Genomic DNA, 26619 nt, shown 5'->3' on the forward strand with positions numbered 1-26619 from the left:
ATGACTTCATATCTCTCAGTTATGCAAGAACTTCATGTTCTATTTGTGGATCATGATTGGGATTGTTCAAACACCATAAGTCTGATGGAAACATGCCAGTACAGAGGTAGATATATTTTTCTTGCTCTTTTTAATTCACACATAGATTCGATTGTGTGGATACAACCCGATTCATAATCTCGGGATAATGTTTGTGTATGATTGGTCTTGGTTTATGAGTCTTATCCTTTTACTTATAACAAAATTTGCTTTTTATAATTCACACATATTATTCGGTTGTGTGGATAGATCCCTATAAAACAAGATTATTTTTTTAATCTCGAGTAATCTCATATCAATTGAATCTTAGGTATTTTCGGTACGATTTAGCCTTCAGTAATTGAAACCCACTTTTGAATTCTCTTAGTCTCACTACTTCAGTTATGAAACACACACTTACAACTATCATGAGTAGATTCTTAATTTGGGGAAGTGCATTTTTTTCTTTTTTGTTCTTGTTTTGGATTGAAGAGTTATTACTAATATATATTTCATGTTTATGTTTTCTCAATTTATTAGAACTCTATGTGAAAAATCGTTAATCTTTTTTGCTTACATTAGTGAGAGTATACTATAGGACCCTTTGTTATTGTATATACTTTTAGATGTTTTAATCAACTTATGAAAAAGTTCTGTCGATATATTCACATATGTGATCTATTATTTCACCCAAAAAAAAAAGTATAAATGTGTCTTGACTGTCCTAGTTTTGCTTTGACTATTGTTTTATCATGTCATTCAATTATCTAATTAAATGTAGTCAATGATTGAGTGTGAAATACGAATGATGCTAGTAACTAAGGTGTAGTAAAGGCGACTGAGTTTGAAAAATGAGCTTTTATGGAATCCCATTTATTTATTCAATGTTTTCATCTAGAAACTGAGTTTTTAGGGCATCACATATATAGACCAAACATAAACTGCCACTCCCTATATAATTAGACAAAAAAAAATTGAAAGAAAGAAAGATCAACTGAAATGTCTTAATTTTTAGATATATAATGAATAATCAAATTAATAGTTTTCCACAAATCAACTTGTATTTCACCTGCAAAAATATATGTATGCATATTTGTGAAACTTATCTATGTAGTAAAACTCATAAACATTACATTTTCTATTATTATCTCTAAATATTCTCAATAGATGAAATATCTCTTCTTCTTTTTAATTGAGTTTATTCCTTTTTTTTTTGGTATATTAGTTACTCGTGTTCCATTTGCTGGTGCTGCTATGTCAATGTTACAAAATGGAAAGTCGAAAATCGATTTGATCATAGCAAATATCACTTCTCCTGATGTATTCAAGCTTCTTCAACTAGCAGTAAGCATGGAAATACCAACAATTTGTAAGCTATTTTTCTCTAATTTTGGACCCTTTTAATTATTTCAATATTTATTTTCACTAAGTATGTTTGTAGTAATTTAAATTTCATCTTGTACACATATAGTGATGTCGGGCGATGACGACTTGAGCATGGCTGCGAGGGTGATTGAGAATGGGGCGTTTCTCTACATCAAGAGGCCAACGAGCCCCGAGATGCTAAGATACCTATGGCAGCACGTGGCGAGGGAGACCGTGCACGTGCTGAGAGAGCGCGAAAGGCTGATGGCGGCCAGCTACATTACGCCTCAATGTGGTGTCGAATTTGGGAGCATGGAAAACCCTAACAACTTTTCCGCGATGGATAGTGGGAAGCGTAAAAAGAACGATTACTATAACGAAAAATATATCGAAGAGGAATACAAAATCAATAATAGTATGGTGAGCCAAAGAAGAGTTAAGAGAAAGATGTATACCGAGTGGACTCAAGAGCTACACGAGAAGTTCTTGGATGCTGTGGAACAACTAGGGGAAGGAAGTAAGATTTTTTTCTACTATAATGTAGACACATAGATGTAAAATTTTGATACTTTTTTTGAAACTGGCAAACATTTATTTAATAATTGCTTCAATTTTGATGTAATAGGTTGCTTTCCAAAGGAGATATTGGAGAAGATGAACGTGCCTGGACTAACAAGAATGCAAGTGGCAAGTCATCTTCAGGTTTGTTTTTTCAACAACTTATAACATAGGGTTAATTTCCTATTAAAACATGAAATTTGATTGAATTCTGGTTTGTCTCGCTTCTTTTAAATTTGGAATAACAAACATGAAGTTTCAAAAAGTTTCAATTGTCCCATTTAACCATTTGTGCTATTAGTTTTAGTTTCTTAAGCTCAAAATAAGATATTTAGTCGTCCATGTTATTACATTATTATACATTTACGTCAGTATTCATTGACAATACTAAAATTTTACATGCAGCATCGAATTTGCATTCAAAAAAGTTATTTTGGGACAATTGAGAACTTATTGAAGTTTCTTGATTTATCATTCAGATTTGAAAGATGCGGAACAAATAAGAATTTTACCAAACTTCGTGAATTTATAAGCAATTAACTGTATAAATGATTCATGATTCATGATTTCTCAATTAACCATATTGAGAAAATCTTAACATTTTCAAAATCATGGTTTAGAAATGTCGTAATGAGAACTGGCGATCCCCCGAAGAGCGAAAATCAACCCCCGGGGGCAATCCCAAGTCGCCCAATGGCGAGGGGACTAGCCACAAGCCGAGGAGGTTCGGGTCCATGCCCCTAATAAAGAAGGAAAAATCAGAGGACCGAGCCTACGATCACGGATCGAGAAGTGAAATGGAGGCTAAGGTTACTGAAACAGGGATGGCTAACCAAACCACATATCATCAGCAAAATGGAGCATTCCTTCCTCATCCAGAAAATAATATTGCTCTAGACATGGACCACATGCACCTATCATCAATTGATGATATTGATTTTTATACTAATCCGTGATGTGTGTTTTAGAGCTAGGTAAGCATTCAAATTCGATTATGTATCCATAATTGTATTGTTTAAGGAGTCGGTTCACTTAGAGATAATAATTCTTAATTGCTTTACATTCTTGATTGTTTGTTCGTGATTGTGGGTTGTTTCTCAAATTGAAAATAGTGGTGAATGTCTCATAAAAATAAAGTTGGGATATAATCTGTCTTAGAAAGCTTATTGCTTATTTCTATTTTTGTGCGTCTCATAAAGTATATCCTGTACTTTTACCATTTTTAATAGTGGATGTCACATTCTACTAATTTATTTTTACCTATATTTTATTATTAAATTATAAAAATAGAATTTATATTTTATTAATTTTTTTTATTTAATTTTAGCGACAGCAATATCCCTTTAGTGAAACATCACCCATTCCAAGGCATGATACTTTGAAAATCCACTCATACACACAAAAGCAGCATATGTATACCTTACTTTGAACTTTTACACCTTTTTCACCTCAATTATCAATTCTCTCCCCTTTTTGGACGGCTCTTTTCCCACTTCAAATTCAATCTTCCACACACATTCCTTCACCACCTTATCTTCCTCTCTCTTTCCTTCCTATAAATCTCCCTCTCTCTCTCTCTCAAGCCATAATCCATCACCACTCAACCTAGCTTTTCTTGTTATAATACCTTTACTATATATCCCAATAACAAGAAAACTAGGCTTAGTAGCAATGGAAAGCTACACGCGTAATCCGCACGCGCCGAGGGCGGCCGCGGTGGCGATGGCGCTGGTGTCGGCGATCGTGCTCTCGCCGCTATACGTGGACAGCCGCCTCGAGTCCCGGTGGAGCTCGAGCGGCTTGGTGCTGCCGGCGGTGGTGGCGGGGCTGATCGTCGCCATCAAGTCCACCGCTTCTTCTTCCTCTTCTTCGTTGGAAAGAAGCGGTGGACTGGAATCTGGAGATTCCGATTCCATTTTTGGAATCGGAGGCTCCAGTTTAGGGCTAGCTGGGATTTTGATCTTGCTCGTTTTTGTGCTTACGTGGCAGCAATCTGTACAACAGTTTTTGTGGAGATGAAAATTTCCATGTTTGAATTGAGATACTGATGCAAGTTCTTCCCTTCTGAATCAGATAGATTCATGCCTATTTTATTTCTCGATTCAATAGAAGCTCAAAGAGGTGAATAGGGCCCCCTTCTGTGAGATTCTGTGTATTCTAGAGTTACTTACCATGTCAATTATCAATTCTTGGTCATTGAGATTCACATCAATTCGGATTAATATTTAGGTATAGATATTACCGCTTTTTTCTCCTTTTCAAAAACAAAATTGAAATGATTGAAGTTTTTCTATTTGGAATCGAAGTAGTTTGGTGGTTACAATTTGTGGTGTGGGTGTAATAATTATGTTTATTGATCTAAGGAATTGTGGTCTATACTCTACATCTAAATATTTTGAATTTTTTTTATTAAATTTTAACCATGACTAATAACAAATAATTAAGAATTGGTTGATGATCCTTAATCAAGGTTAATAAGGATAATTCGAATGCACTCCTCTGTCCGCAGTTAGAACTCTATTTTTTTCATTTTAGTATGTCTGCAAATAAGAGATCTGATTTATTTTACAATAAATGGAAGTAGGCCACACATTCTCCTAATTCCTTTCACTCATATTTTATTTAAAACTAATATATAGAAGTACGACTCATATTTCAATAACTTTTTCTTATATACTTTTTTTAATAATTTTTAAAATTCATACCAAAAAGAAATGTGACTCCTAATGACGAACATAAATAGTATAATGCTATTACAATGTGAAAGTAACCTGATAAAAAAAGATAAATGAGAAATTATTATTAATACTTTTGAATAATAAAGTACTCCTTCTAACTACTCCCTCCGTTCCATAGTAATGGAGGCGTTTCTTTTCGGCACGGAGATTAAGAAAAATTGTGTTAGGTGAGTTAAGTAAAGGGAGAATAAAGTGAAAAATGAAAAAGGCAGAGAGATGGAGAGAGAAAAAAAGTAAGAGAGAGTAAAGTAGGTGTGAAAAAATGTGTTGACTTTACTAAAAAGAGAAATGACTCTATTATTATGGAACGTACTAAAATGGCAAAATAACTCTATTACTATAGAACGGAGAGAGTAAAACGTACACACACTAAAAGAGGCTTCATGTATCAAAATAAGCCCAGAATATTGGGCCTTCCACTTAGTCCAGATTTTAAATGGGCCAAAAATGGCCCACATCAAATTACACTTGAAACCCAAAAATAAGCATATACATACAATCACACGTATATCTACATGTATATGTATATCACTTGCAACAGATTCCTCTATAATCATTGCGGTGGCCGACGGCGTTTGGCAGCATCTCGCGGCGTCTGGAGTTCCGGTGGCAGCTCAGATCGCCGATTTCCGGCCAAGTAAGAAAAATTCGCAATATGTATGTTTATATATTCCACATTTGAAGCCTGATTGTGTTATGTGATTAGTGATGGCGGTTACGTTGAGTCGTCGATTGATTAGCTCCAAAAGCATTCAATTCAATAAATCTATGCGTTTTATGATACTCACTTCCGCGCTTATGAAATGATTGAAGGATTGATTGCATAAGCAGAAGTATTATAACTTTATCAATTCAACTGGCTCTGAAAAATGTCTCGTAGTGTTGGAGGTGATCACTTTTTACGATGCTGCGATTTAGGTGAAACAGTCATTTAAATTGGATGTTTTACCTTTTCTATTAGATTTTCAGGTGCAGGGGTTAAACTAAGCTGTTAATTATAATGGAGTCATTTTAATGGTCATGATGTTTTCATCTGTTGATGTGAATTTCGAGGTGTGAAGTTTGCTTTGTTAGATGAAATAAGTGATTGGAGTTGCGCTGTGTGAACTTTTTGTTGTTCTTCGTAATGTTTAGATTTATAGCAACATAGTTTATTCATGATTTGTTGAAGAATTGGCATATTGGATCTGCAGCTTGAGATAATTGTCTTGTATTCTATCAAACACTTGCTTCGTGTTACAAGTGCTTATCAGGTGTATAATGAAAGATCTTGTAATTGTATGATGGATTGCTCAAATGAGATTGGAAAACATGTTGAAAACAGATTATACAAAACTTCAGCCTGTATTGTTGAACTAGTTAAAAAGTTTTGGATTCTACTACACTTAAGTGGAATATTGGATTGTGGCTTCAGGATTCGCATTTGTTCTCTTTCTCTTTCTTTTGGATGGTCCAGTTTGTATAGCTTTGTTCGTGTTTATCTGGTACGGAACTCTCATGAAAGTTTTGCTAAACCTCTAGATCGATCTTATAGTTTTTTTGGTATAGATATCACTCAGAAAAGAAGTGAAATAAGTTGGTTGCAAGCCAGTATCTGGAAAATGGCTGAGGGTGGAGAAGAGGATATGCCGAGGGATGGAAAGATTGTAAAGGAGTTGCTGAGATCAATGAGCATTGACGATTATGAACCCCAAGTTGTGCACCAGTTCTTGGAGCTATGGTATCAGTACGTTGCAGACGTGCTGACCGATGCTCAAATGTATTCAGAACATGCTGAGAAATCTGTGATTGATTCTGATGATATTAAGCTTGCCATTCAGTCTAAAGTCAATTTTAGCTTCTCGCAGCCTCCACCACGAGAGGTAATCAATCTTACCTACTTTTTAAACTGTTCTTGTTCAACTATGATGATCCTTTTATAGAAAACTCTGCAAAGGGATTTGCTAAAACTGATGGCATTGCTTCTTCTCACTAGGTGCTCTTGGAGTTGGCTCGGAGCAGAAACAAGGTCCCGTTGCCAAAATCAATATCGGGGTGTGGGATCCCTCTCCCTCCAGATCAAGATATCCTTATACACCCCAATTATCAACTTGCTGTGCCTAAGAGGCAAAGGGAAGAAACTGAGGATGACGAAGAGCCTGCTGGATTGAACCCCGGTCAGAATCATGATCAGAGCGATCTCCCACAAGACCCTTCGCAGCGTGTATCGTTCTCGCTTGGAGCTAAAGACACAAAATGATGTAAGGTCAGTGATTCTTTATGCATTAAGATTTGATTTTTTTTGCTTGCATAGGATCTTCAGCTTGTTCTTGTCTCTGAAAATGCCACTTTGCTCCTATTTCTACCATTTTTGGCAATGTAAATGCCTTATAACAATCTGTTATAGTGTTATTGTTTTGGGCCTCTCAATAAGGAAATAGAAATTGCTTGGTGGTGTTTTGTAGTAATAGCCATGTTTGACCAGATTGAAAAGTAATGTAAATGTTAATTGTCACTCTCTTATTAAGATGTGTTATATGACCTACTCATAAGTCATAAACTCCTTAAAAGTGACTCTTATTATAAATAAACACTATTCCAATAAATAAAAGCCAATCTGTCTCAAATAAAAAGTCTCATTTCTTATAATTAAAAATGATTAATTAGTAAAAAAATAATTGTTTCAATGTAAATAAGTTAGTTTATTTAAAAGAATAACAATCCAAGACATAACATATCAGACTGCATACGATCTGGTACGTATTCTATTTCGTTAAATATTAGTATTAATATTATAAATAAAAGTTATTCTTATAGTAAAAGTAAATGTGTTAAATAAATATTAGTAAAAATGATTGTTATTCTAAATAATAGTTACTACCTACGTCCAAAATAAATAAATAAAGTTCTAAATGACATGAATGGTGAAATTAATATTATTGGATTGTGTAATTCACATTTAGAATGATATATAGAGTTGAAAAGATTTCAATATTTAGAATTAGTTAATTTTATAGTAGTTCCCACGTAATGTGATACGGTTTTTTTTTGGATTGTGTCATTTAAAATTGCATATATCAAAAAATAGAAATATCACTCTCTGTTACAATCAACACTACAAAATTTTAAAAGCTCTATTACAATCAACACTACAAAATTTTAAAAGAACTTATTCACTTTGAATAGAACGGATGAATGTTATTCATAAAACGTAACGATTCAACATAGAAAGATGACAATTTTCTTCCTAAATTGTGTTAAGTGTTTAGGCACAAACATTGGATCAATAAATTTAAAAATCAGTTCATGCTGTCAAACTCAGTACATCTGTGTACTAACTACTAAGATATGATGCAATAAAAGGAAATCTTACACCAGTTGCAGTTGGATAAATAATTCCCTTCATAATAACACAACAACATCAACTGTTCTTTACAAATGCTTATGTACAAGAATACCTAATTTTTTTTTATGTTATCAAATGTAAGACTACCAAAGAATGAGTTCAGGTGAGGGGTCAGCTTCTGAAGCTAGCCACAGAACCAGCAGCCAGAGGCGTCGCGCCTCTGTTGTACATCCGCTGGATTTCTTCCCGGTACTCTACCAGAGACTTGTCCGGTATGGCCGGAGTTAGTTCCACCACGTCGCCCATTTTCAGCTTGCAGGAAGGATCGCTGACGGGCTTGTGGTTCAGCCGCGGCCTCAGTTCCTCCTTAACGGGAAATCTGTAAGACATCCACCTAGAACTGCCTCGACCGGCTGTCTCCAGCAGATCCATTACTGATGAGTTGGCTGGAAACTCTTGAACAGACATCTGCAGGTTGAAATATGATGTTAAAGGTTGCAAAAGATTATCCCACATGAAATGACATCAAGAACGGACCTTATCGTTCTCAATCATGATTACGAAGATGGGACCATCAGCGTCACAATGGGGTTTCCATGAAAAGGTGCAATCTTTAGAATGGGTAGGGAAGGTGCAAGGTGGCTTCACAGAATCGGCAAAACCAACGGACGTTTGGTCTTTGCTTATTGCCTCGCACTGCCACGTCATCACCCAGCGTGCCCATTCAACCATCTGAAGTATAAAGGAAGAATATTGGGCATCTCCTTCTTTGTACCTCCAATGAGCAGCTAATCCATACTCAGCTTGCAAATGCATCTCTTTTGTTCGAATCTGAACTTCAAGAGGCACCATATCTGTGCCCGTGACCACTGTATGTAGAGATTGGTAGCTGCAACGTGCAATATAAATTTACGTACTATGTGATATAAATATGACCTGATAGAACAACATTTTCGACCCTAGAGTTGTTGACATACCCATTACACTTGGGACGAGCAATGTAGTCCTTGAACCTGTCAGGGACTTCGCGCCACAACTGCTTGACAACACTTAGAGCTTTATAGCAGTCTTCTTCAGATTCAACAATTAATCGCAATCCATGAATATCATGAATTTCATCCATATTCAGCTTCTTCCTGTAGGAGGAAGAATTTTATCGGGTCAGAACAATATTTACACCACAAAGTTGCACAAAAACACCACCGATGGTCGCTAAAACACTCTACGGTAATATTAACATACACATCTAGATATGAGTGTAGGAAGTAAAAAGAAAAGGTAAGTCATACATACTTCGACATTTTGGAGTAGATGCTGTACAAGCTCTTATGCCGGCCTGAAGCACAGTGGTATGGAATCCCTGCATCCTTCAGCGCTTCCTCCAACTTCTCCAGAGAAGAAGTAATGGCAGCCTCATCGAAGGACTTAAGAATCTTGGAGGACAGCTCTTGATGATGGTCCGGATAAAGATATGTGAAACAGAGATTTTCTAGCTGCTCCTTCCAAGTTGAGATGCCTAATCTATTGGCAAGAGGAACAAATATTTCCAAAGTTTCCTTAGCAAATCTTTGCTGTTTGATCAGGGGCAATGCATCCAAGGTCAACATATTGTGCAAGCGATCAGCAAGCTTTATCAGAACAGCTCTCGCATCTGCCATCGCGAGGAACATGGTGTGCAATCGATCTGCCTCGACAGTTTTGCAGGCAGTGTTGTTCTCCCGTGCAAGCTTGCTCAGCTGGCTCAACTTAGATACCTGTCACAGAAAATCAAGTTCAATATATCTGCAACACATACAGAACAAGTTTAAAGAAGCAGTTTTTAAATAAATCTGTCTTGATTTATTGGGGAATTCCCTCTTTCAAACCCTAAAAAGGAATCATAATAACATATTTCAACATTCTAAAACCCAACCACATCATTCACCATGTTAAAATTAGCAGATCTACTTCGTCCATCGCCTACACCTCTAAACATGAACTCATACAAGGGACTACGATATGTAAGAAACAGAATAAAGATCAACTTCTCATTCACCCCGTCTACAAAATCACCAACTCCACATCACACACACCTCAAACATGAACTCATATGAGGGATGATAGCCACATTACATTGACCTCGAGACTAACACTTAATAAAAATGTAAGGAAACATAATCAAGATCAAACTTTTGATCACCCCTACTAAATCACTAACCCCATCATCACCATCATCACCTACACCTCTAAACATGAACTTATAAGAGGAAAAAGGACCACATAGTTACATTAACCTCAAGACTAAAACTTCATATACATATATAAGGAGAAGGAATAAAGATCAAATTTTCGATTACCCCCTTTACTAATTCACCAACTCCATCATCACCGACACCTCTAAACATGAACTCATACCACATAGTACATTAACCTCATGACTAAAACTTCATATAAAAATACAAGGAAACAGAATAAAGATCAATCTTTCGCTTACCCCCTCTACTAAATCACCAACTCCAGCCCCAAAAGAACTCGATATATGATCGAAAGTGAGAAATGAATCATCAACAGCATCGTGCAAAAGCCCCGCAGCAACAACTGTAGAACTTGCGCCTATATCCGCCAGCAGAACTGCCGTTTCCGCGCAATGCTGCAAATAAGGATGTCCACTTGACCGTTTCTACACACAACAAAAGCATCAGCATAGTTAATCCCACAATCATCTCATTTTTTCATGAAATCCAAAAACATTTCAAAAACATAAGCTAAATACCTGGCCTCTATGAGCCTTCTCTGCTTCATAAAAGGCCTTAACAACAAAATCATCCCTAAAAATCGAATTCTTCGACTGCGCATCCGAAAGCAAGCCCTTAGCATACGCCGGCAAATCCATTGCCGTGAAATTCTCATCCATGTTAAAATGAAGCTCATCGCCCGGCAAAGCATTCGACGACGAAGACAGATCGAAGTCCTTCACATCCAAATCAAAAGGCGAAGAATCGTAATCAACGCACGAGCCCAACGCGTGCCTCACGAAACCTTTGAACATCCCCCCACTCCCCGACCTAATTGAGCTGAAATCAGCGCTAATTCTCAAGGGCGGGCTCCGGGAGCCCGATCCAATTGAATTATTCAGGCCTTGAAGCACCGAAACCGGACTCTGGTGCGCCTGATCTCGCTTCATAGACGAGCTCAGCGACGAGTACCGATACGAGGACCCCAATTCCTCGGCCTTGTCATGCCACAGAGCACCCAAATCCTCCGCTCCGGATGAATAACTCGCGGATTTGATCGCCGGCGACGCAAACAGGCACGATAGGCCACCAATTAACGGCTTCTGCGACGGCGATGCCGACGCCGATGACGCTGACCGGGCGTTCACATCCAAATCGTACGACGCGTGGGAGCTGATCTGGTGCGAGGCGGAGCATACGCTGCTCGGCGGGCTCGAGTATAGCGCTATGGTCGAAACCGCCATAAATTCGATTTCTGGATTTTTCACCGAAAATTGACCAATTCAGCACCCCCGGAGACGATTAATCGAAGCAATTACACAAATTCACGGCCAAAACTTTCTGATCCCAGCTAAATTGTGCAATTCAAGGGAAAAGAAAGGAGTGTGGTATGTGGAACTTTTTTTGGGGTAAATACAGAAACTGTACAGAATTATATATATACACAGATGAGTGTGTGAATTTTCAACAATCGATTGAGAGGTGGAAATGAGAAAGTCAATGAATTGGAGTTTGAGAAGACGAATTGGGAGAGAGAGAGAGTTCTATATTCTTCTACTCTGATATTTGTTCCTTTCTTTCTGGTTTCTGTGAATATGCTTCGTTTGAAGATTGGTGACCGTGTGAGTTGAAAAGACGAATATACCCTTCTGCAGTGTTGAAAATTGTGGAATTGGATTTTTGTTTTTGTGTTTAATGGTTCCAACCGTCCAAGTTCAATGGATGTGGTTTGAGGAGAAAAGCAAGGAATATAAATGTCAAATTAGGCATATTTTATCAAATGATTATCATAATATATTAATAGATGCGATTTTTGAAAAATTTATTGAGATGTAGTGAAGATTATATTGTTGTGACATAATCGAACAATTGTGTAATCGAGATAACCAGTCACGAAAAGAGTGATTCTCCAACATAATAGAGCAATTGTGTATTTTATTCAGATTGTTTTCAGATTATAGAGTTGTGTGTTTATTTCTATATAAATAGGTATACAGACGACGGGCTAGACCCCTATTTGATTAGCAGCAAATTATACAAATTCAATGCATGCTAACATGAGGAAATTTATTTGTTAAGAGCTATATATGTAAGTTTTAGTGTGAAATAGTATTGAATTAGTAAAAAGAGTGTCTGTGAATTAGTTTTTGAATAATCAAGTAGAAGCTATTCATAACCTACTTATTTCAATGAAAGAATGTGTGCTACAAAATGTTGTTTGTACTTTTTTTATTTTATCAATAACCGTGGATTTCTATGATTTTTTTGTTTTTATATAATGCTATTAACGCTAGTATTTTTAAAATGAAATAATCCCAAGCTATATACGTGGAATTGTTTGGATGGACACTCATGATACCCACTAAAGTATAACCTACTTATTTCAATGAAAGAATGTATGTTACAAAATGTTGTTTGTACTTTTTTTATTTTATCAATAACCGTGGATTTCTATGATTTTTTTGTTTTTATATAATGCTATTAACGCTAGTATATTTTAAAATGAAATAATCCCAAGCTATATACGTGGAATTGTTTAGATGGACACTCATGATACCCACTAAAGTATAAATATTTGTTAATTACTAATACTATGGATTAGATGTAAATACAACTAGTTGTCTTAGGGCCTACATGTGTTTCTTAATTGGTGTTTAATACTATTTCAGCATCATTATTGTCGAAACAAATATGATTCGAGGCGTGACAATGTATTTTATTTTAAAATAAGATAAATTACATTTGTGTTTTGGATAAGAATGGAATATCTTATCGGCGTGACATGATGATTATTTTAATACTAACGTCATTGAATAATTTGTGCCCTCCATCATACGTACTCGAATTCACATATCAGTACAATTTGAAATAATATACTCTACTAAATAGGTTGGAAAAACTCCCACTCCAAATTGTTGCGTATTAATTTGCTAAAAGTGAGTTGTAATATCGTCCACTAGTTTATTTTGTAATATCTCGAACTTCACTTCTATTGGATTAAGAATGAGAAATATCTTATGAATTAAATAGTAATTTATTGGCCTAGTTTATATAGGTTGTGAATATTTCTTAAGCAAATTTGTGATTTTCATTTATATTTGTCGGTTCTTAAATTAAATGGATAAAAAATTGTCCAATCACATTCCATGAACCTGCGGAATTGGACGAAATTGATAAGAAGTTTGTTTTTGATTAATAAGTTGAAGGTTCGAGTTACTGCAACTTATACGCGAATAAATTGTGATAATAAGAAACTTGTGAAATTGAGCAAACTCATTTTTAAAGTATACTCAATCTTTCTTGATCCAGGTTGTATATATATTTGACTTTACTTGAAGGAGTAATATATGTTTAGCTCTTCAAATTAAATGGAGTTATGTATTTCTTTATTTCTGAAAAATATTTTATCTTTTTGTGAAATTGTTACTAATAAACTTCGAAATAAAACTCTTGATCTGACTTATACGATCAACTACTATTGAAGATATTTTTATCACATATTTCGTCTACCATTAGAAAATAGAAATTTATCTTATTGACTACTTGCATTGCATTTAATGTTTTGTTTTGTATAGCCTTTTTCGCCATTAAAATACACATATACATATGGTTTTGGTTTCGTGTAGAGTTCAACACAAGTTTTCTTTATATATTAAATGAACACATTTATTATATAAAGACATTATATCATCTAGAAAGACCCGAGTAACAGGTTGACATTTTAGGCGAGAACAATAGTACTCTATTCAAATTAGATATACGTGTGTTATTTACATAATGCAACAATAATATAATGGAATAAAGAAATAAAGAATATAAAACATGTCCTTGTCTCAGAAGAATATACATAAAGTAATATAGTACGAATTTACAAGCCATATCTAATGGTTTGAAAATGTTTTCAATTTAATCATAATATTTTAATTGACCAATCCATATCACCAGCCCTTTGTAAAGAAAAAGATGGACAGAATATTAGGAGAATATTGTAGATCTCAACAAGAAAATGAGAGAATAAAATCAAGTATAACTATTTATTAGTGGATACGGAGTATTATTTTAATTTGACGTAGAGAATAATATCTACATGTTTGTATAGTTATTAATTGGTGGATATTTTTTTAATTTGACGTGTAACCAATAATACATTGATTTCCGATGATTACTTACTTCACTTTCAAAAAATAAATTAAGATAAGATTAAAATGACTTATGGGGAATAAGCTATATAGGGCATTAACTATTTACATGGTCCAACTAGAAATATTAGGGTTGGTCGGATATGACAAGTATAAATAAGCAATAAAAAAAATCATTATTTATCTATTACTATAATGATATATTCCATAAAATAAAGTCATTAATAAAACAAGGATTTTATAAATTTCGGCATGAAAGTTTGGGATTGCTCCTCTTGTCTCAACCCATTACCTATTGTCGGCAGTCCACAATTAATGGATCTTCACAATAAAAAGAATAAAATATTGGATATATATCATCTTCTCAATAAAAAGAATAAAAATATGAGATATATATCGAATTTGACGTAAATGGATTCCACAATTCAGTGCGCTGCTAATGAGTAAAGGTATCAATCCATATCTTCAACAGAAAATATTATAGTGGGAACATATATCAACTTTTCTTCCAAAAGTTAAACATATATACTTAATAAAATCCAACGATGATTAAATAGGAGTATATAATTAAATGATTTTTTGTTAGTGCAATTATTGAATCAAATAAACCCAAAGTTTGATTACTTATCAACTACACTCAATCTAAAATTCTAAATAGTTCATAATGAGATTATTATTGATTGGTAAGTGTCCGATGATTAGTATTTGGACTAATAAATGAATAAGAAAAGAGCAACCTTTTCAAGAGACAAGAATAGAGTTTAAAATAGAGCAAACAAATCAAACTTGCAGAAATGTATCCAAGAGGCATTTTGGTCATTTACACTATAAAATTCAATGAATCTCCACCATCATCTCAAAGGGAATTCCTTAAAATTCTAGAAATGGGTGAAAATGACCAATTTTACACGATTTTATTGTGAAATCAAAATTTTAAAAACGATAAATAATGATCATTACTTTTTATTTTTAATAAAAATAAAAGAGGACAAAATAGGGTGTGGTAAAGGCACGTGGTGGGCTAGCGGCGGTCGTGAATGACAAGTGGTCGTCGACGGCGGCGCACACTTGTTTCTCTACTACCACTAAATTGTTTTTTTTCACTATTTTCTATACTTGTACTTTGTTTTCCTCTCTTATTTTTCTTGTTTCTTCTTATCGTAACAAACATAGACAAGACTCCAAAATAATGAAATTCATAAACTCATTAGTTCAATGAAATTATTTCAAACCAAGAACACAACAATTATCGTATAAACCAAACATATTTGGCCACTAGAGGAAGTAAAAATACACATTTAATTTTGAGAATTTATAAAAGAACATTTAGTGACTATGTTTAACGAGTGTATGGATATACTAACAAATTTATATGTAAATATATAATAGCGAAAAGAAAATGTATGGATATACTAATAAATTTATATGTAAATATATAATGGCGAAAAGGAAAGAAGGCTAACATTCGCTTCATCTAAATATAGATAGACTGACTCACAACTTCTATTCTACGATCACTCAATGTTGCTCACTTCTTGCATAAAACATGTCATATAACAAGAGTTCTATTATGAAGCTCCAAGAAATTTCTCCTTATAATTTTGTTGTTAATGCCAATTATTTATTATAGTCAAATTAATTAATAATCACAGACTTAATCGTAATTTGAAGCGTATAACATGTGATGACAATAGATACTATTGATAGATTGAGAGAATGAATTATCAACTACTCTATCCGTTCTGTAGGCATTTCATTTTGCGCACTCATTTTCAAAAAATAATTATAAATAATTAAAATGAAAAAAAGTAAAATAGGAGAGAATATATTATAGATAAGATTCTTTTCTACATTCTACTCTCTTACTTTACTCTCTTTCAATTTTAATTATTTAATATCATTTTTTTAAAATGAGTGCAGAAATCAAATATCTCTATTACCGTGGAACGGAGAGAGTACTTCCTGGTACAATAGTAATCAATTAATGGTCAAATTAAATCAAGAGGATAGAGGCGTGCGTTGATTGTGGCAAAATAAGATTCCAAAAATAAGTCGACCTAATTCTAATGAATCAAGGCCCCAATTTTCTTGGAGCTGTCTCTCTCTTTACAACACAAAACTGTGTCGTTTTGTGTGAATCCCTCCCCTGTTTTCCTGTGTCCATACAATGCAATTAAATCACTTTTTTTTGGTTTCTAAATTGTTGCCGTTTTTTTATCATTTACATTTGGTGTTGTATTTTATAATACTATTAACATTGAAAATTTAAAACACGTTGTATATACGTGTCAAGTACATAATTTATACAACAGGAAGACTATAATCAGTGTATACAAATATCTAGATGTATATTGACATGAAATCATATAGATAAAAAAATCTTAATTATTGTAAGAATACAATCATTTTTATGTTAATGTCAATGTGTTTAGGCCCAACGTTGGGCTTTCAACGGTTTTAATGGACAAACGTCGAACACGTTAAAAGCCCAAATTATAAAGCCCACTTGAATCATAGTTTCGTATAGAATTTTTAATTATTACTCTCTGTCCCTTAAATATAAACTTTTGAGAATATAAATATTTTAACGCAAAATTAAAAAAATAATAGAGCTCAAAAGAAAAGTGTGATATTAAAATATGAGTCCCAATCATTAGAGAGAAAGAAATTTTCATAAATGAAAAGTTTATATTTTTAGGGGATACTAAAAAAGAAATAGTTTTCATTTTTAGAGGACGAAAGGAGTATTATTTTCAATAGAGTAATGGTAATAAGTACTTTGTCCGTCTCACCAAAGATGATCCATTTTTCTTTTTAGTTTGTCACAACCACAATGACCTATTATTAAAAATTGAACCGTTTTTATTCATTGTCTTTTAGTACTTTATTCTCTCCATTTAATACAGAAAATAAAATTGCATAAAATATCTTACCGTTCAAGGAATGATCATCTTACTTAGGACGGTGGGAGTACATTAACATCTTAGTGATCTGACTTGAACCTTCGACATATTAATCAGAAGATATACATTTTATCAACTAACTTTAATTTTAATGTCTGAATCTTTATAGTACGTTATAGGAGTAATATCTTTACAGAATGAACATAAATATATTTTCAAACGATGAGATCTCATCTTAGTGATCATAGTGACTTGAACCTTCGACATATTAATTAGAAAAGATACGTTTTATCGATTAATTTTAAGTTTTATTGTCTCAATCTTTATACCTTATAGGAGTACTCCCTCCGTCCCATATAATTCGTCCCAAATTTCCATTTCGGTCCGTCTCACATAATTTGTCCTACTTCACTTTTATTATTTTTGGTAGTGGACCCCATATTCCACTAACTCATTCCTACTCACATTTTATTATAAAACTAATATATAAAGGTAGGACCCACATTTCACTAACTTTTTCAACCCACTTTTCATTACAATTCTTAAAACTCGTATCCGGTCAAAGTGATCCTAATTATCCGGGACTGAGGGAGTAATATCTTTACACGTAAATCCTCAATGAAAGTGTGGCCAATCCTCAAATGGCACCATCCCTAGCAAATATTTAGTTGAGAATTAGAAGGAAATCATATAAAGCAAAGAAATCAACATTCAATATTTTTATGTAAATTTTATTAATAAAAAAGAGGAGAGCTATAAATATGAATTCACTGAAAATCCATCTTCCTCAGCTTTTTCTCTCTTCTTCAGTCTTTATATAAACCTCTCCTTCACCTTCACTGTCTCTCTCTAAATTCGCCCTTCAATCGTTTTCTCTCTCTTAAATCGTGTATCAATCTGCACACAAATATATATTCACCGATATATTCGAAGTCTGATAAACTCGGATGCACCTCATTGTTGAATCTTTGCTCAAAATCCAAGCTCTCTCTATAATAAAAAACATCTCTTTAATTAAAGGTATGTAGGCTCTGTTCATTCGATCAATTTGATAAAGGAGTGGAGAAATCGAGTTTATTGGTAGAACTAAGTTGAGTTTGGCAATCGGGAATTGGTTTTTGAGGGTTTTGAAGGTCTGATTCTAGGGTTTAGGGTTTTTAGCGAGTAATGGATGATCTGGAAAAGGCCATTCTGATAAGCTTTGATGAATCCGGCTCGATTAATTCGGTGCTAAAAGAACAAGCAGCTGCCTTTATTCAGCAAGTTAAGGATAGGCCATCAATTTGTAGCATTTGTATAGAAAAGTTTTGTGTTTCGAACCTAGTGGAGGTTAAGTTTTGGTGTTTGCAGTGCCTCCATGAGATTCTTCGAGTTAGGTACCCTTCAATGTCGTTGGAGGAGAAGGATTTGATTCGGAAATCCGTGTTTTCGATGGCGTGTGGCGAACCTGTCCATGCCAATGACACTAATGCGGGGAGGATTTTCGAGAGCCCTTCGTTTGTAAAGAATAAGCTTGCCCAGGTTTTTGTGACATTGATTAGTTATGAGTATCCGGAAATCTGGCAATCTGTTTTTGTTGATTTCTTGCATAAACTGAGTAAAGGAGCTGCTGTGATTGATATGTTTTGTCGGGTTTTGAATGTGATGGATGATGAGTTAATTAGCTTGGATTATCCGCGTAGTGGGGATGATGTGGCTAAGGCAGGAAGGATTAAGGATGCAATGAGAATGCAGTGCGTGCCTCAGATGGTTATAGCGTGGTATGACATTGTTTCGATGTATAAGAATTCAGAGCCTGACCTGTGTTCTAGTGTTTTGAATTCTATGAGCAAGTATGTTTCGTGGATTGACATAGGGTTGATTGCTAATGATGCATTCACTCGGTTGCTGTTTGAACTTATGTTGGTGGATGGGTTAGCAGATCAGCTCCGAGCTGCTGCATCTGGTGCTGTTCTTGCGGTGGTGTCAAAAAGGATGGAGTATAAATCAAAGCTTGCTCTTTTGCAAGGCCTTCAGATATCTAGGGTGTTTAGGTTGGTTACGGATGATAGTGGCTCGGAGTTGGCTTCTGGTGTGGCTTCGTTGCTCACGGGGTATGCAGTTGAAGTTTTGGAATGTTCTAAGCATTTGAAACCAGAGGATGGTAAAGAAGTTGCTGTAGAACTTCTGAATGAGGTTTTGCCATCAGTTTTCAGTATTATCCAGAATGGCGAAGTCGATTCATCATTTAGCATTGTGCACTTTCTCTCAGTTTATGTTGGTACAATGAAGAACTCCACATTGACAGACCGACAGCTGCTTCATTTAAGCCAAATACTGGAAGTGATCCGAATGCAGATTCAGTTTGATCCCATGTATCGAAATAATCTGGACATACTGGACAAGATTGGACAGCAAGAAGCAGATAGGATGGCGGAGTTTCGGAAGGATTTGTTTGTATTGATCCGTAATGTTGGCCGTGTTGCACCGGATCTTACTCAGTTATTCATAAAAAACTCACTGGGTAATTCTATGTCATCTACAGAAGATAGAAATGTTGAAGAAGTTGAGGCTTCTCTTTCCTTATTATATGCGCTCGGAGAATCATTAAATGATGATGCTATGAGGGTGGGTAATGGTCTACTTGGTGAATTGATACCAATGCTGTTATCAACGCGATTTCCTTGCCACTCCAATAGGCTCGTTGCGCATGTGTATTTGGATATAATTACAAGATACGTGAAGTTTGTATCAGAGAATACACAATATATTCCAATTGCACTGCGTGCCTTTCTTGATGAGAGAGGTATACACCATCCAAATGTGAATGTCAGCAGAAGGGCGAGTTATCTCTTCATGAGGGTTGTGAAATTGCTAAAAGCAAAGCTTGTGCCTTACATTGAGACGATCTTGCAGGTATCAGTTCAACCTCTCGACTTCCATATTTGGTTCTGTAGCATATGCTCTAGAAGATGCTACTATTTATTTGTTTTCACTCTTGACACATTTTGTGCACAACAAATACCAGAGCCTACAGGATACAGTTGCCCGATTCACAAGAATGGGCAGGCTCTCAGACGACGTTTCACTATCTGAAGATGGAAGTCACATTTTTGAGGTCAGTTATATACATAAATGCTTTTGATTCAATAAGATAGGGGTTCTGTTATCTGATGTTGTCTTCTTGTTCTTTTAGGCAATTGGCTTGTTAATCGGGATGGAAGATGTACCCCTTGAGAAACAGTCTGATTATCTCTCGGCATTGCTGACTCCTCTTTGCCAGCAGGTCAAAGTTTGCGTATGATAGTACCTTTTCTTTTAAGTTACATTGGGATTTTGTAGCTGTGGAGAAGGAATTTTACCTTCTGTGGATTTGTAGTATGGTGGAAAAACCACACTTAATTGCAAATTTATGATTTTGCAGGTTGAGGCGGCCCTCTTAAATGCTAAGCCTCAGCATCCTGAAGAGTCTCTTCTGCAGATTGAAAATATGCAGCAAACAGTTATGGCTATTAATGCCCTTAGCAAGGTATTCATCTATATCTCAAGTATCTCATGTCATATAGTGCTTGTTAGGTTATGTCTATTTCTTTTTCATGTTATAGTGAAATAGGCTTTGTCTCATTTTCCTATTTCTGTTGGTGCAAGTAAATTTGTTTTAGGGTAATGAAATGCTTAATGATCCACATTTTTTGCGTAAGATGTCACATTCTTGACATATTTTTGGTTGAAACATACTTCGTGGCTATCTAGAAGTTTGATCCACATTTATTTTCAGGAAAAATGTCACATTCTTGGCAACATATATTTTTGGTTACTTTGTGACCATAAAACGTACTTTGGGCCTGTAGGGATATGGTTGTACCTGTTTTATGCAAGTATTTGCTACAAACTTATGACTTTTGTGTGATTAGGGCTTCAGTCAGCGTCTGGTAACTACCACCCGCCCTGGAATTGGTCTCATGTTTAAAAAGGTAACTGTTAAGTTTTGCCTTCTTTTGTAATTGATTTAGTTATCTAGTGTGGCAAAAAATAATGTGTTGGAAAAATGGCAAGTACTATGTTCCTACTATATTAATGTACACCTAGTTTTCTCCCTTTTTTCTCAATGCCATCAACCACTCTCCCTTCTTTCTCTCTCTCTCTCTCTCATGATATGCTTACACTCTGATGACTTATAATCTATTCCAGACTTTGGATATCCTCCTGCAAATTCTTGTTGTCTTCCCTAAGGTAGAACCCCTGAGAAGTAAGGTAAGAGTTGCATATCTCTCGACTTGATTTCCATATTTCAAACTCTTTCTAACGACGCATTACTTTTCTAGGTTACATCTTTCATTCATCGTATGGTCGACATTCTAGGACCTTCAATATTTCCTTATCTTCCAAATGCACTGGGCCAGTTGCTATTAGAAAGTGAGGTATAAAGATTTGCCTCTTAATCATTTTTCTCAAATCTCATTTCACTATTTTTTACTACATTTTTTATTCTAAACTTCTTACGAGGATGTATGTGAGTTACTCATAAAAGTTGCACCGAGTTCTTGTTAATATGTTCTGAAATAAATGGTCGATGTTTTGAACTTTCTGATGTGCCCGTGATTTTGTATGTTTGATGATTTTACATTTGCATTTACGTATTCAGTAAAATATCTAGCTAGGATACTGAATGGGATGTGTGCATGTTCTAATCATTGGGCTTGTATGGTTTAGATATACTGTTCTTGTATGAAACTATACTCTCCACTGGGAATATGTCAATACTCCATATGTTTCTCATTCAGCCTCATTAAGTAGTTACTGATTTGAGGTTGGGATGCAAATGAACATATTTTCTTTAAAATGTCTCAGTTAATAGTGATGATTTCTGAAATAAAGTTATATGCACAATCAGTAATCTACTTTGTTGCTATGTTATAAAGTTGATGTCATGAAGCTTTATAATGCTTTTTTTTCAGCCGAAGGAATTGGTGGGTTTTCTCGTACTTCTGAATCAACTCATCTGCAAATTTGCTACCGAAGCCCGTGACATCTTGGAAGCTGTGTACCCTGTTATTGCTAGTAGGGCATTCAGTATTCTCCCAAGGAATGATATTCAGTCAGGGCCAGGCAGCTGCGGTGAGGTATGTGAACTAGCTCCTGATGTTATTTGAGTTGATAAATTGAAAATTATCGTTACAAGGACTATGCAGCATGATGTAATATGGGCTTATTCTTAAGTTAACGCGCAGTAAAATTGAAGCTTCTCGCAGCAGATAAGCAGTTTGAACCATGTATCACTATTATGTACCCTGTCTCTCTTGGCTGGAAGCATACCATTATAGATTTCATTTAACATTAGGTGTTTGAATCGCTTGTTCAGTTTCTTGTGTGGGGATATGCATATGGACTTTTTGCAAAAATTGCTTCCTGGACAATTTGCTTGAAATGACATGATTTCATTGGCAAATTATACCTTTTTTACATACTAGTATGCATTAAGGCCAACATATCAGATTATCAATTAGCCTGATGTCTACTTTAATCCAAATCTCTCCATTGCATTTCACAATCAACTGTGTTGTGAATCTCAATTTGTATTTTGTTTCAGGAAATTCGTGAATTGCAAGAGCTTCAAAAAACATTCTTTATATTTCTAAATGTTATTGCTACACATGAGCTTTCTTCAGTCTTCTTGTCCCCTAAAAGTACTCCGCACCTTGAGTTGATGATGCATTTGCTGCTACATAATTCTTGCAATCATAAGGATATCAATATTAGAAAGGTACAATGTCTAATTCTTGCATTTCATAGATTTGTTTTACAACATTTGTGCTTGATGTCGGTAGTGGGGGTTTAATAAATAAAATTTTGTTAATTTCAGGCATGTGTTCAAGTATTCATTAGGCTAATCAAGGACTGGTGCTCTGTTCCTTATGGCAAAGAAACGGTATCGTACTTGGAGTGCCTACTATTATTTATGCTTTGTCAATCTATTCATAATACTGAAAGTAGGTCTATTTTTCAGGTCCCTGGTTTTCAGAAGTTCATAATCGAGACATTTGCAGTCAATTGTTGCCTGTACAGTGTGCTTGATAAATCCTTTGAGTTTCGTGATGCAAATACTGTAAGCTTATTGTCCAGATCAGATCAAATTTTAGCTATGTATCAATTTGTTTTCACCATTCATTGATTAAAATTTTTGAATTTTACCAAATAAGTACGTATGTACTTTATATATCTCAACTGTATGTCTTTCTTATAAATTAATATACGGCACATCTAAAAGAATATGTATATAAAGAGGAGATCATATTCTCTTAGCTGGTGTTTGATGCTCTGCTTCTTCTCATTGTCTACTATCGTTTGTCCAATGCATGCGTAATCACATCCTTTTTTTCTTCTTGTGGCATTTTTGACAGGTCCTCTTATTTGGTGAAATAGTAACTGCCCAAAAGGTCATGTATGAGAAATTTGGCAATGATTTTCTTCTTCATTTCGTATCAAAGTGTTTTCCAAGTATACATTGCCCTCAAGACTTGGCCGAACAGTATTGTCAAACGCTGCAGGTACAGTTTAATGCTTTCAATACTTTCCTGGCCGTGCTAGGATTAGTTTTCAGGTCCCTAACTGTTTATGCATCCAAATCTCCATAGCATCTGATTAGGTCAAAATCCGCTGATGCTTCCAAAACTGACATCGAGCCATATAGAATAAGATAATTCCCAACTGTCAGAAACACAAGAGTAAATTTATTCAGTGATTGAGTAGAGAACTGCGGACCAAAATGTTTTAGGCAGCTCAGTTATTTGATCCGTTGTTATGTTGTGTTCGTTATTAGGGCAATGACTTCAAGGCACTGAAGTCCTTCTACCAGTCCCTCATAGAAAGGTTGAGACCACTACAAAATGGCAGCTTGGTTTTCAGATAGCAAAACGTCATGTATTCTTTCTGGCTCCATGTAACACTAAAGACCCTAATGTTACAGACGTCGCTGTTCAATATTTATCCATCAAAGGTTCGTCCCGCCCCACTTTAATTTTGAGTAGCCATCTAAGAACTTAACTTTAATGTGTGACACCTACTTAATTGCCTGAAATTTGCAGGTCTCTTTTCGTGTACATATGATTCGTTGGTCACCATGGATGGTGGAGATCCGTGGATGTTCGTTATTTCCATGTGACTTCAGTTTTGTTTCGTTCACATCATCTAAGGGAGAGTATCAGCAAAGAACGCCCTCAAGAAGGCGATGCCTCTGGACCTCAGGTTCTATCTTCCATATTACGAGGAAATAGTAGATTTGGTTTTTAAAACTCTACATTCCCTTTTACTTCCTTTGCCCGTCCCTAGTGTGAAAATGAGCAGATTTTGTTTTCATCATCAGTCTTTATAAATTAGTTCCCGTTACACGATCTTCTTCATTTCATTCATTGTTTTCATACGAAGCGACTCATATGTGATCGAGTTGAGCTGCTTTCCACTACAATCGTTTTCCTATTATGAAGTGTGAATGAAGAAGTTGTTGCTATGCTAGTGGTGAATCTTGACATATTTAGTGTTAAAAAATATTATGATTGTTGTCGGATTCTCTGATATTCTTGTGATCATAGTAGAAATCAAGCCAATTCTTTCATCATTTAGATGTTGGATTTTCTTTTTTCTGGACCACGATTTTTTTATGTTTATATATAATGTCGATGATTTAAGGCCTATTTGTGGTTGAAAATGTTTGTTGTTGCAAGTCTACATGGATGGCATTCCAAATTTCTTTTCTTTGTAATGATGATCATCAAGTTAACAGTGGTAGTATATGATAAGAATTCAGATTTCAAATAAAATATAAACATTTTATTAATCTGAAAAATTGGATTTTGAACTGGACTATTTTGTTAATAATCATTATTGATTCAAACTTTTTGACAATTAAATCTCTAGTAGGTTTATTTGTTCACATTTTCCACTGGAGTACTAAATATCAATAATCATTTAATTTGTAATCGGAATGATGTAACCAATTTTTACATCACTTGTTAAATCTCTCTCTCTCTCTCTCTCTCTCTCTCTCTCTCTCTCTCTCTCCCCTTTATAATAATAATAATAATAATAATAATTTATTGTTATTATTTATATTAAATTAGAGTTGTTGCAGGGCGTGTATAATTTCTCATGATTGTGCATTTTTATCGAGTCATGCAAACAGTATTTTTTGGATAATTTTATGGTTACAACTTAAAAATCTATTTATTTATTATAGCATAATAAGCGTGTCAGTTGATAATTTAAGTTTTTATTTGGATACATCATACATGTGAAATAATTGATTATGATTATCAATTTACTATTTGAATTGACCCACGACCAGATTGGAAATCATTCATACGAGTCGAGTTTCGATTAATATTTTAGAATTTCCTTTCATGTTTATAATGTGAGACTGTTTATAATGTAATAATCACGCGTAGAAAATAAAATTATAATAGAAGAAATTGGAAACTCGATTAGGACTGATTACGAATTTAATAAATTGAGGAAATTTTGATATATAATGCGGCGGAGTATAGCAGCAATTGAAAGTATTAATTTGTTTTCTGCAACTTGTTTTTAACATTTATGAATAAAACTCGATTTTCTTCTTATAATTTCAGATATAGCTTTTGATTATTGACTTCTTACACTACTTGAACTAATAAAAAGTTAAAAAATTGCTCGACGTATTGATGAGATATGCAATCTTAAACCTCAGACGAAAAAAATTAAATAAAATTCAACTCTCGTCACACTTTTTTCCCCTAAAGTTCACAACAAAAATAAATTCATTAATCAAGAATTTGGTAACATATGACTTTAGATTTTTGCATTGCGATGGCCAATGGGAAACATCTTAAGCCACCTGAATGATAATTCTGCTTTAAGATATTCCACTTGTCACCTTAGCTATTAATAGTATAATAAAGTCATTTTCAATTAAATAGGGCAATATTAATATTAGTCAATAAAATTCACCAACGTGCTAATTATCATCGAATTAAATTAAATCTTAGTTGTATAGCTAGAAATCATTACAATTTAAGTTTTCAGACGCTAACAGTAATTAAATTTGTCTCTGTAACGCATTATAACAACCGTATCTGAAAAAAATTGATAAAGTAGATTATTTCAAAGATCTCCCCATATTTTCTAAGTTTGATACTTATTACTAGTATAATATTTACTAATTCAAAACTGATCTATTCAAACGAATCAAGCTTGAATTTTTTTTTCTGATACAAATAACACACACACACACACAATTAAATTCTTTTAAACTTGACTCGATTATATAGTTCAATTTAAATAAAGTTAAAAAAAAACAAAAAATAATTGTTGCTACACAATTTGACTTAAAATATGGAAATCTTAGCC

The 26619-nt window shown here is 34.5% G+C and overlaps 4 protein-coding genes across 10 annotated transcripts; 3 read left to right on the forward strand and 1 right to left on the reverse strand.

Moving 5' to 3' along the window:
• LOC148923538 (two-component response regulator ORR26-like) lies at positions 1 to 2897 on the forward strand. The gene is made up of 5 exons (XM_089061527.1): positions 1 to 106; positions 1244 to 1387; positions 1490 to 1900; positions 2009 to 2085; positions 2562 to 2897. Exons 1-5 carry the CDS (start codon positions 1 to 3, stop codon positions 2895 to 2897), a joined length of 1074 nt encoding a protein of 357 aa, XP_088917653.1.
• Positions 2898 to 3455: 558 nt separating this feature from the next.
• On the forward strand, positions 3456 to 7126 carry LOC125204642 (transcription initiation factor TFIID subunit 9-like). 5 transcript variants are annotated; one of them, XM_089060039.1, is made up of 3 exons: positions 3456 to 5316; positions 6094 to 6541; positions 6655 to 7126. In XM_089060039.1, the coding sequence occupies exons 1-3, from the start codon at positions 5195 to 5197 to the stop codon at positions 6916 to 6918; spliced, it is 834 nt and encodes a 277-aa protein (XP_088916165.1). In that variant the 5' UTR covers positions 3456 to 5194; the 3' UTR covers positions 6919 to 7126. The 5 variants fall into 5 exon arrangements, with proteins under 5 accessions (XP_088916165.1, XP_047959306.1, XP_047959305.1 ...); XM_048103349.2 differs by having other exon boundaries at positions 3457 to 5316; positions 6214 to 6541; XM_048103348.2 differs by having other exon boundaries at positions 3458 to 5316; positions 6228 to 6541.
• Positions 7127 to 8042: 916 nt separating this feature from the next.
• On the reverse strand, positions 8043 to 11797 carry LOC125205326 (putative GTP diphosphokinase RSH2, chloroplastic). The gene is made up of 6 exons (XM_048104187.2): positions 10757 to 11797; positions 10478 to 10663; positions 9298 to 9758; positions 8982 to 9140; positions 8542 to 8893; positions 8043 to 8472 (listed from the first exon to the last, which is right to left on the reverse strand). Exons 1-6 carry the CDS (start codon positions 11459 to 11461, stop codon positions 8176 to 8178), a joined length of 2160 nt encoding a protein of 719 aa, XP_047960144.1. The 5' UTR covers positions 11462 to 11797; the 3' UTR covers positions 8043 to 8175.
• A 6256-nt stretch (positions 11798 to 18053) lies between these two features.
• LOC125206550 (exportin-T-like) lies at positions 18054 to 24857 on the forward strand. 3 transcript variants are annotated; one of them, XR_016132843.1, is made up of 14 exons: positions 18054 to 20154; positions 20267 to 20356; positions 20435 to 20536; positions 20663 to 20767; positions 21153 to 21212; positions 21430 to 21492; positions 21564 to 21659; positions 22197 to 22361; positions 22829 to 23002; positions 23102 to 23167; positions 23246 to 23344; positions 23640 to 23786; positions 24059 to 24235; positions 24324 to 24462. XR_016132843.1 is itself a non-coding variant. In XM_089061270.1 (14 exons), the coding sequence occupies exons 1-14, from the start codon at positions 18427 to 18429 to the stop codon at positions 24510 to 24512; spliced, it is 3102 nt and encodes a 1033-aa protein (XP_088917396.1). In that variant the 5' UTR covers positions 18054 to 18426; the 3' UTR covers positions 24513 to 24857. The 3 variants fall into 3 exon arrangements, 1 of the variants encoding a protein (XP_088917396.1); XR_016132844.1 differs by having other exon boundaries at positions 20435 to 20524; XM_089061270.1 differs by having other exon boundaries at positions 20435 to 20524; positions 24206 to 24235; positions 24324 to 24857.
• Positions 24858 to 26619: the final 1762 nt, after the last annotated feature.

The sequence above is a fragment of the Salvia hispanica genome, chromosome 6 (assembly GCF_029641045.1).
Source record: "Salvia hispanica isolate PSC_SH4W2 chromosome 6, Shi_PSC_v1, whole genome shotgun sequence".
Classification (NCBI taxonomy): domain Eukaryota; kingdom Viridiplantae; phylum Streptophyta; class Magnoliopsida; order Lamiales; family Lamiaceae; genus Salvia; species Salvia hispanica.

Excerpts from the sequence above, each read along its gene's own strand:
- LOC125204642 (XM_089060038.1), top strand. The coding sequence starts at position 5,960 with ATGATGGATTGCTCAAATGAGATTGGAAAACATGTTGAAAACAGATTA. Across the intron at positions 6,542-6,654 it reads CGCAGCCTCCACCACGAGAG|GTGCTCTTGGAGTTGGCTCG; the intron begins GTAATCAATCTT and ends TCTTCTCACTAG.
- LOC125206550 (XM_089061270.1), top strand. The coding sequence starts at position 18,427 with ATGGATGATCTGGAAAAGGCCATTCTGATAAGCTTTGATGAATCCGGC. Across the intron at positions 21,660-22,196 it reads AGTTGCTATTAGAAAGTGAG|CCGAAGGAATTGGTGGGTTT; the intron begins GTATAAAGATTT and ends CTTTTTTTTCAG. Across the intron at positions 23,787-24,205 it reads AGTATTGTCAAACGCTGCAG|ACGTCGCTGTTCAATATTTA; the intron begins GTACAGTTTAAT and ends CTAATGTTACAG.
- LOC148923538 (XM_089061527.1), top strand. The coding sequence starts at position 1 with ATGACTTCATATCTCTCAGTTATGCAAGAACTTCATGTTCTATTTGTG. Across the intron at positions 1,901-2,008 it reads GGAACAACTAGGGGAAGGAA|GTTGCTTTCCAAAGGAGATA; the intron begins GTAAGATTTTTT and ends TTGATGTAATAG. Across the intron at positions 2,086-2,561 it reads AAGTGGCAAGTCATCTTCAG|AAATGTCGTAATGAGAACTG; the intron begins GTTTGTTTTTTC and ends ATCATGGTTTAG.
- LOC125205326 (XM_048104187.2), bottom strand. The coding sequence starts at position 11,461 with ATGGCGGTTTCGACCATAGCGCTATACTCGAGCCCGCCGAGCAGCGTA. Across the intron at positions 9,759-10,477 it reads TTGGTGATTTAGTAGAGGGG|GTATCTAAGTTGAGCCAGCT; the intron begins GTAAGCGAAAGA and ends TTTCTGTGACAG. Across the intron at positions 8,473-8,541 it reads TCATGATTGAGAACGATAAG|ATGTCTGTTCAAGAGTTTCC; the intron begins GTCCGTTCTTGA and ends TTCAACCTGCAG.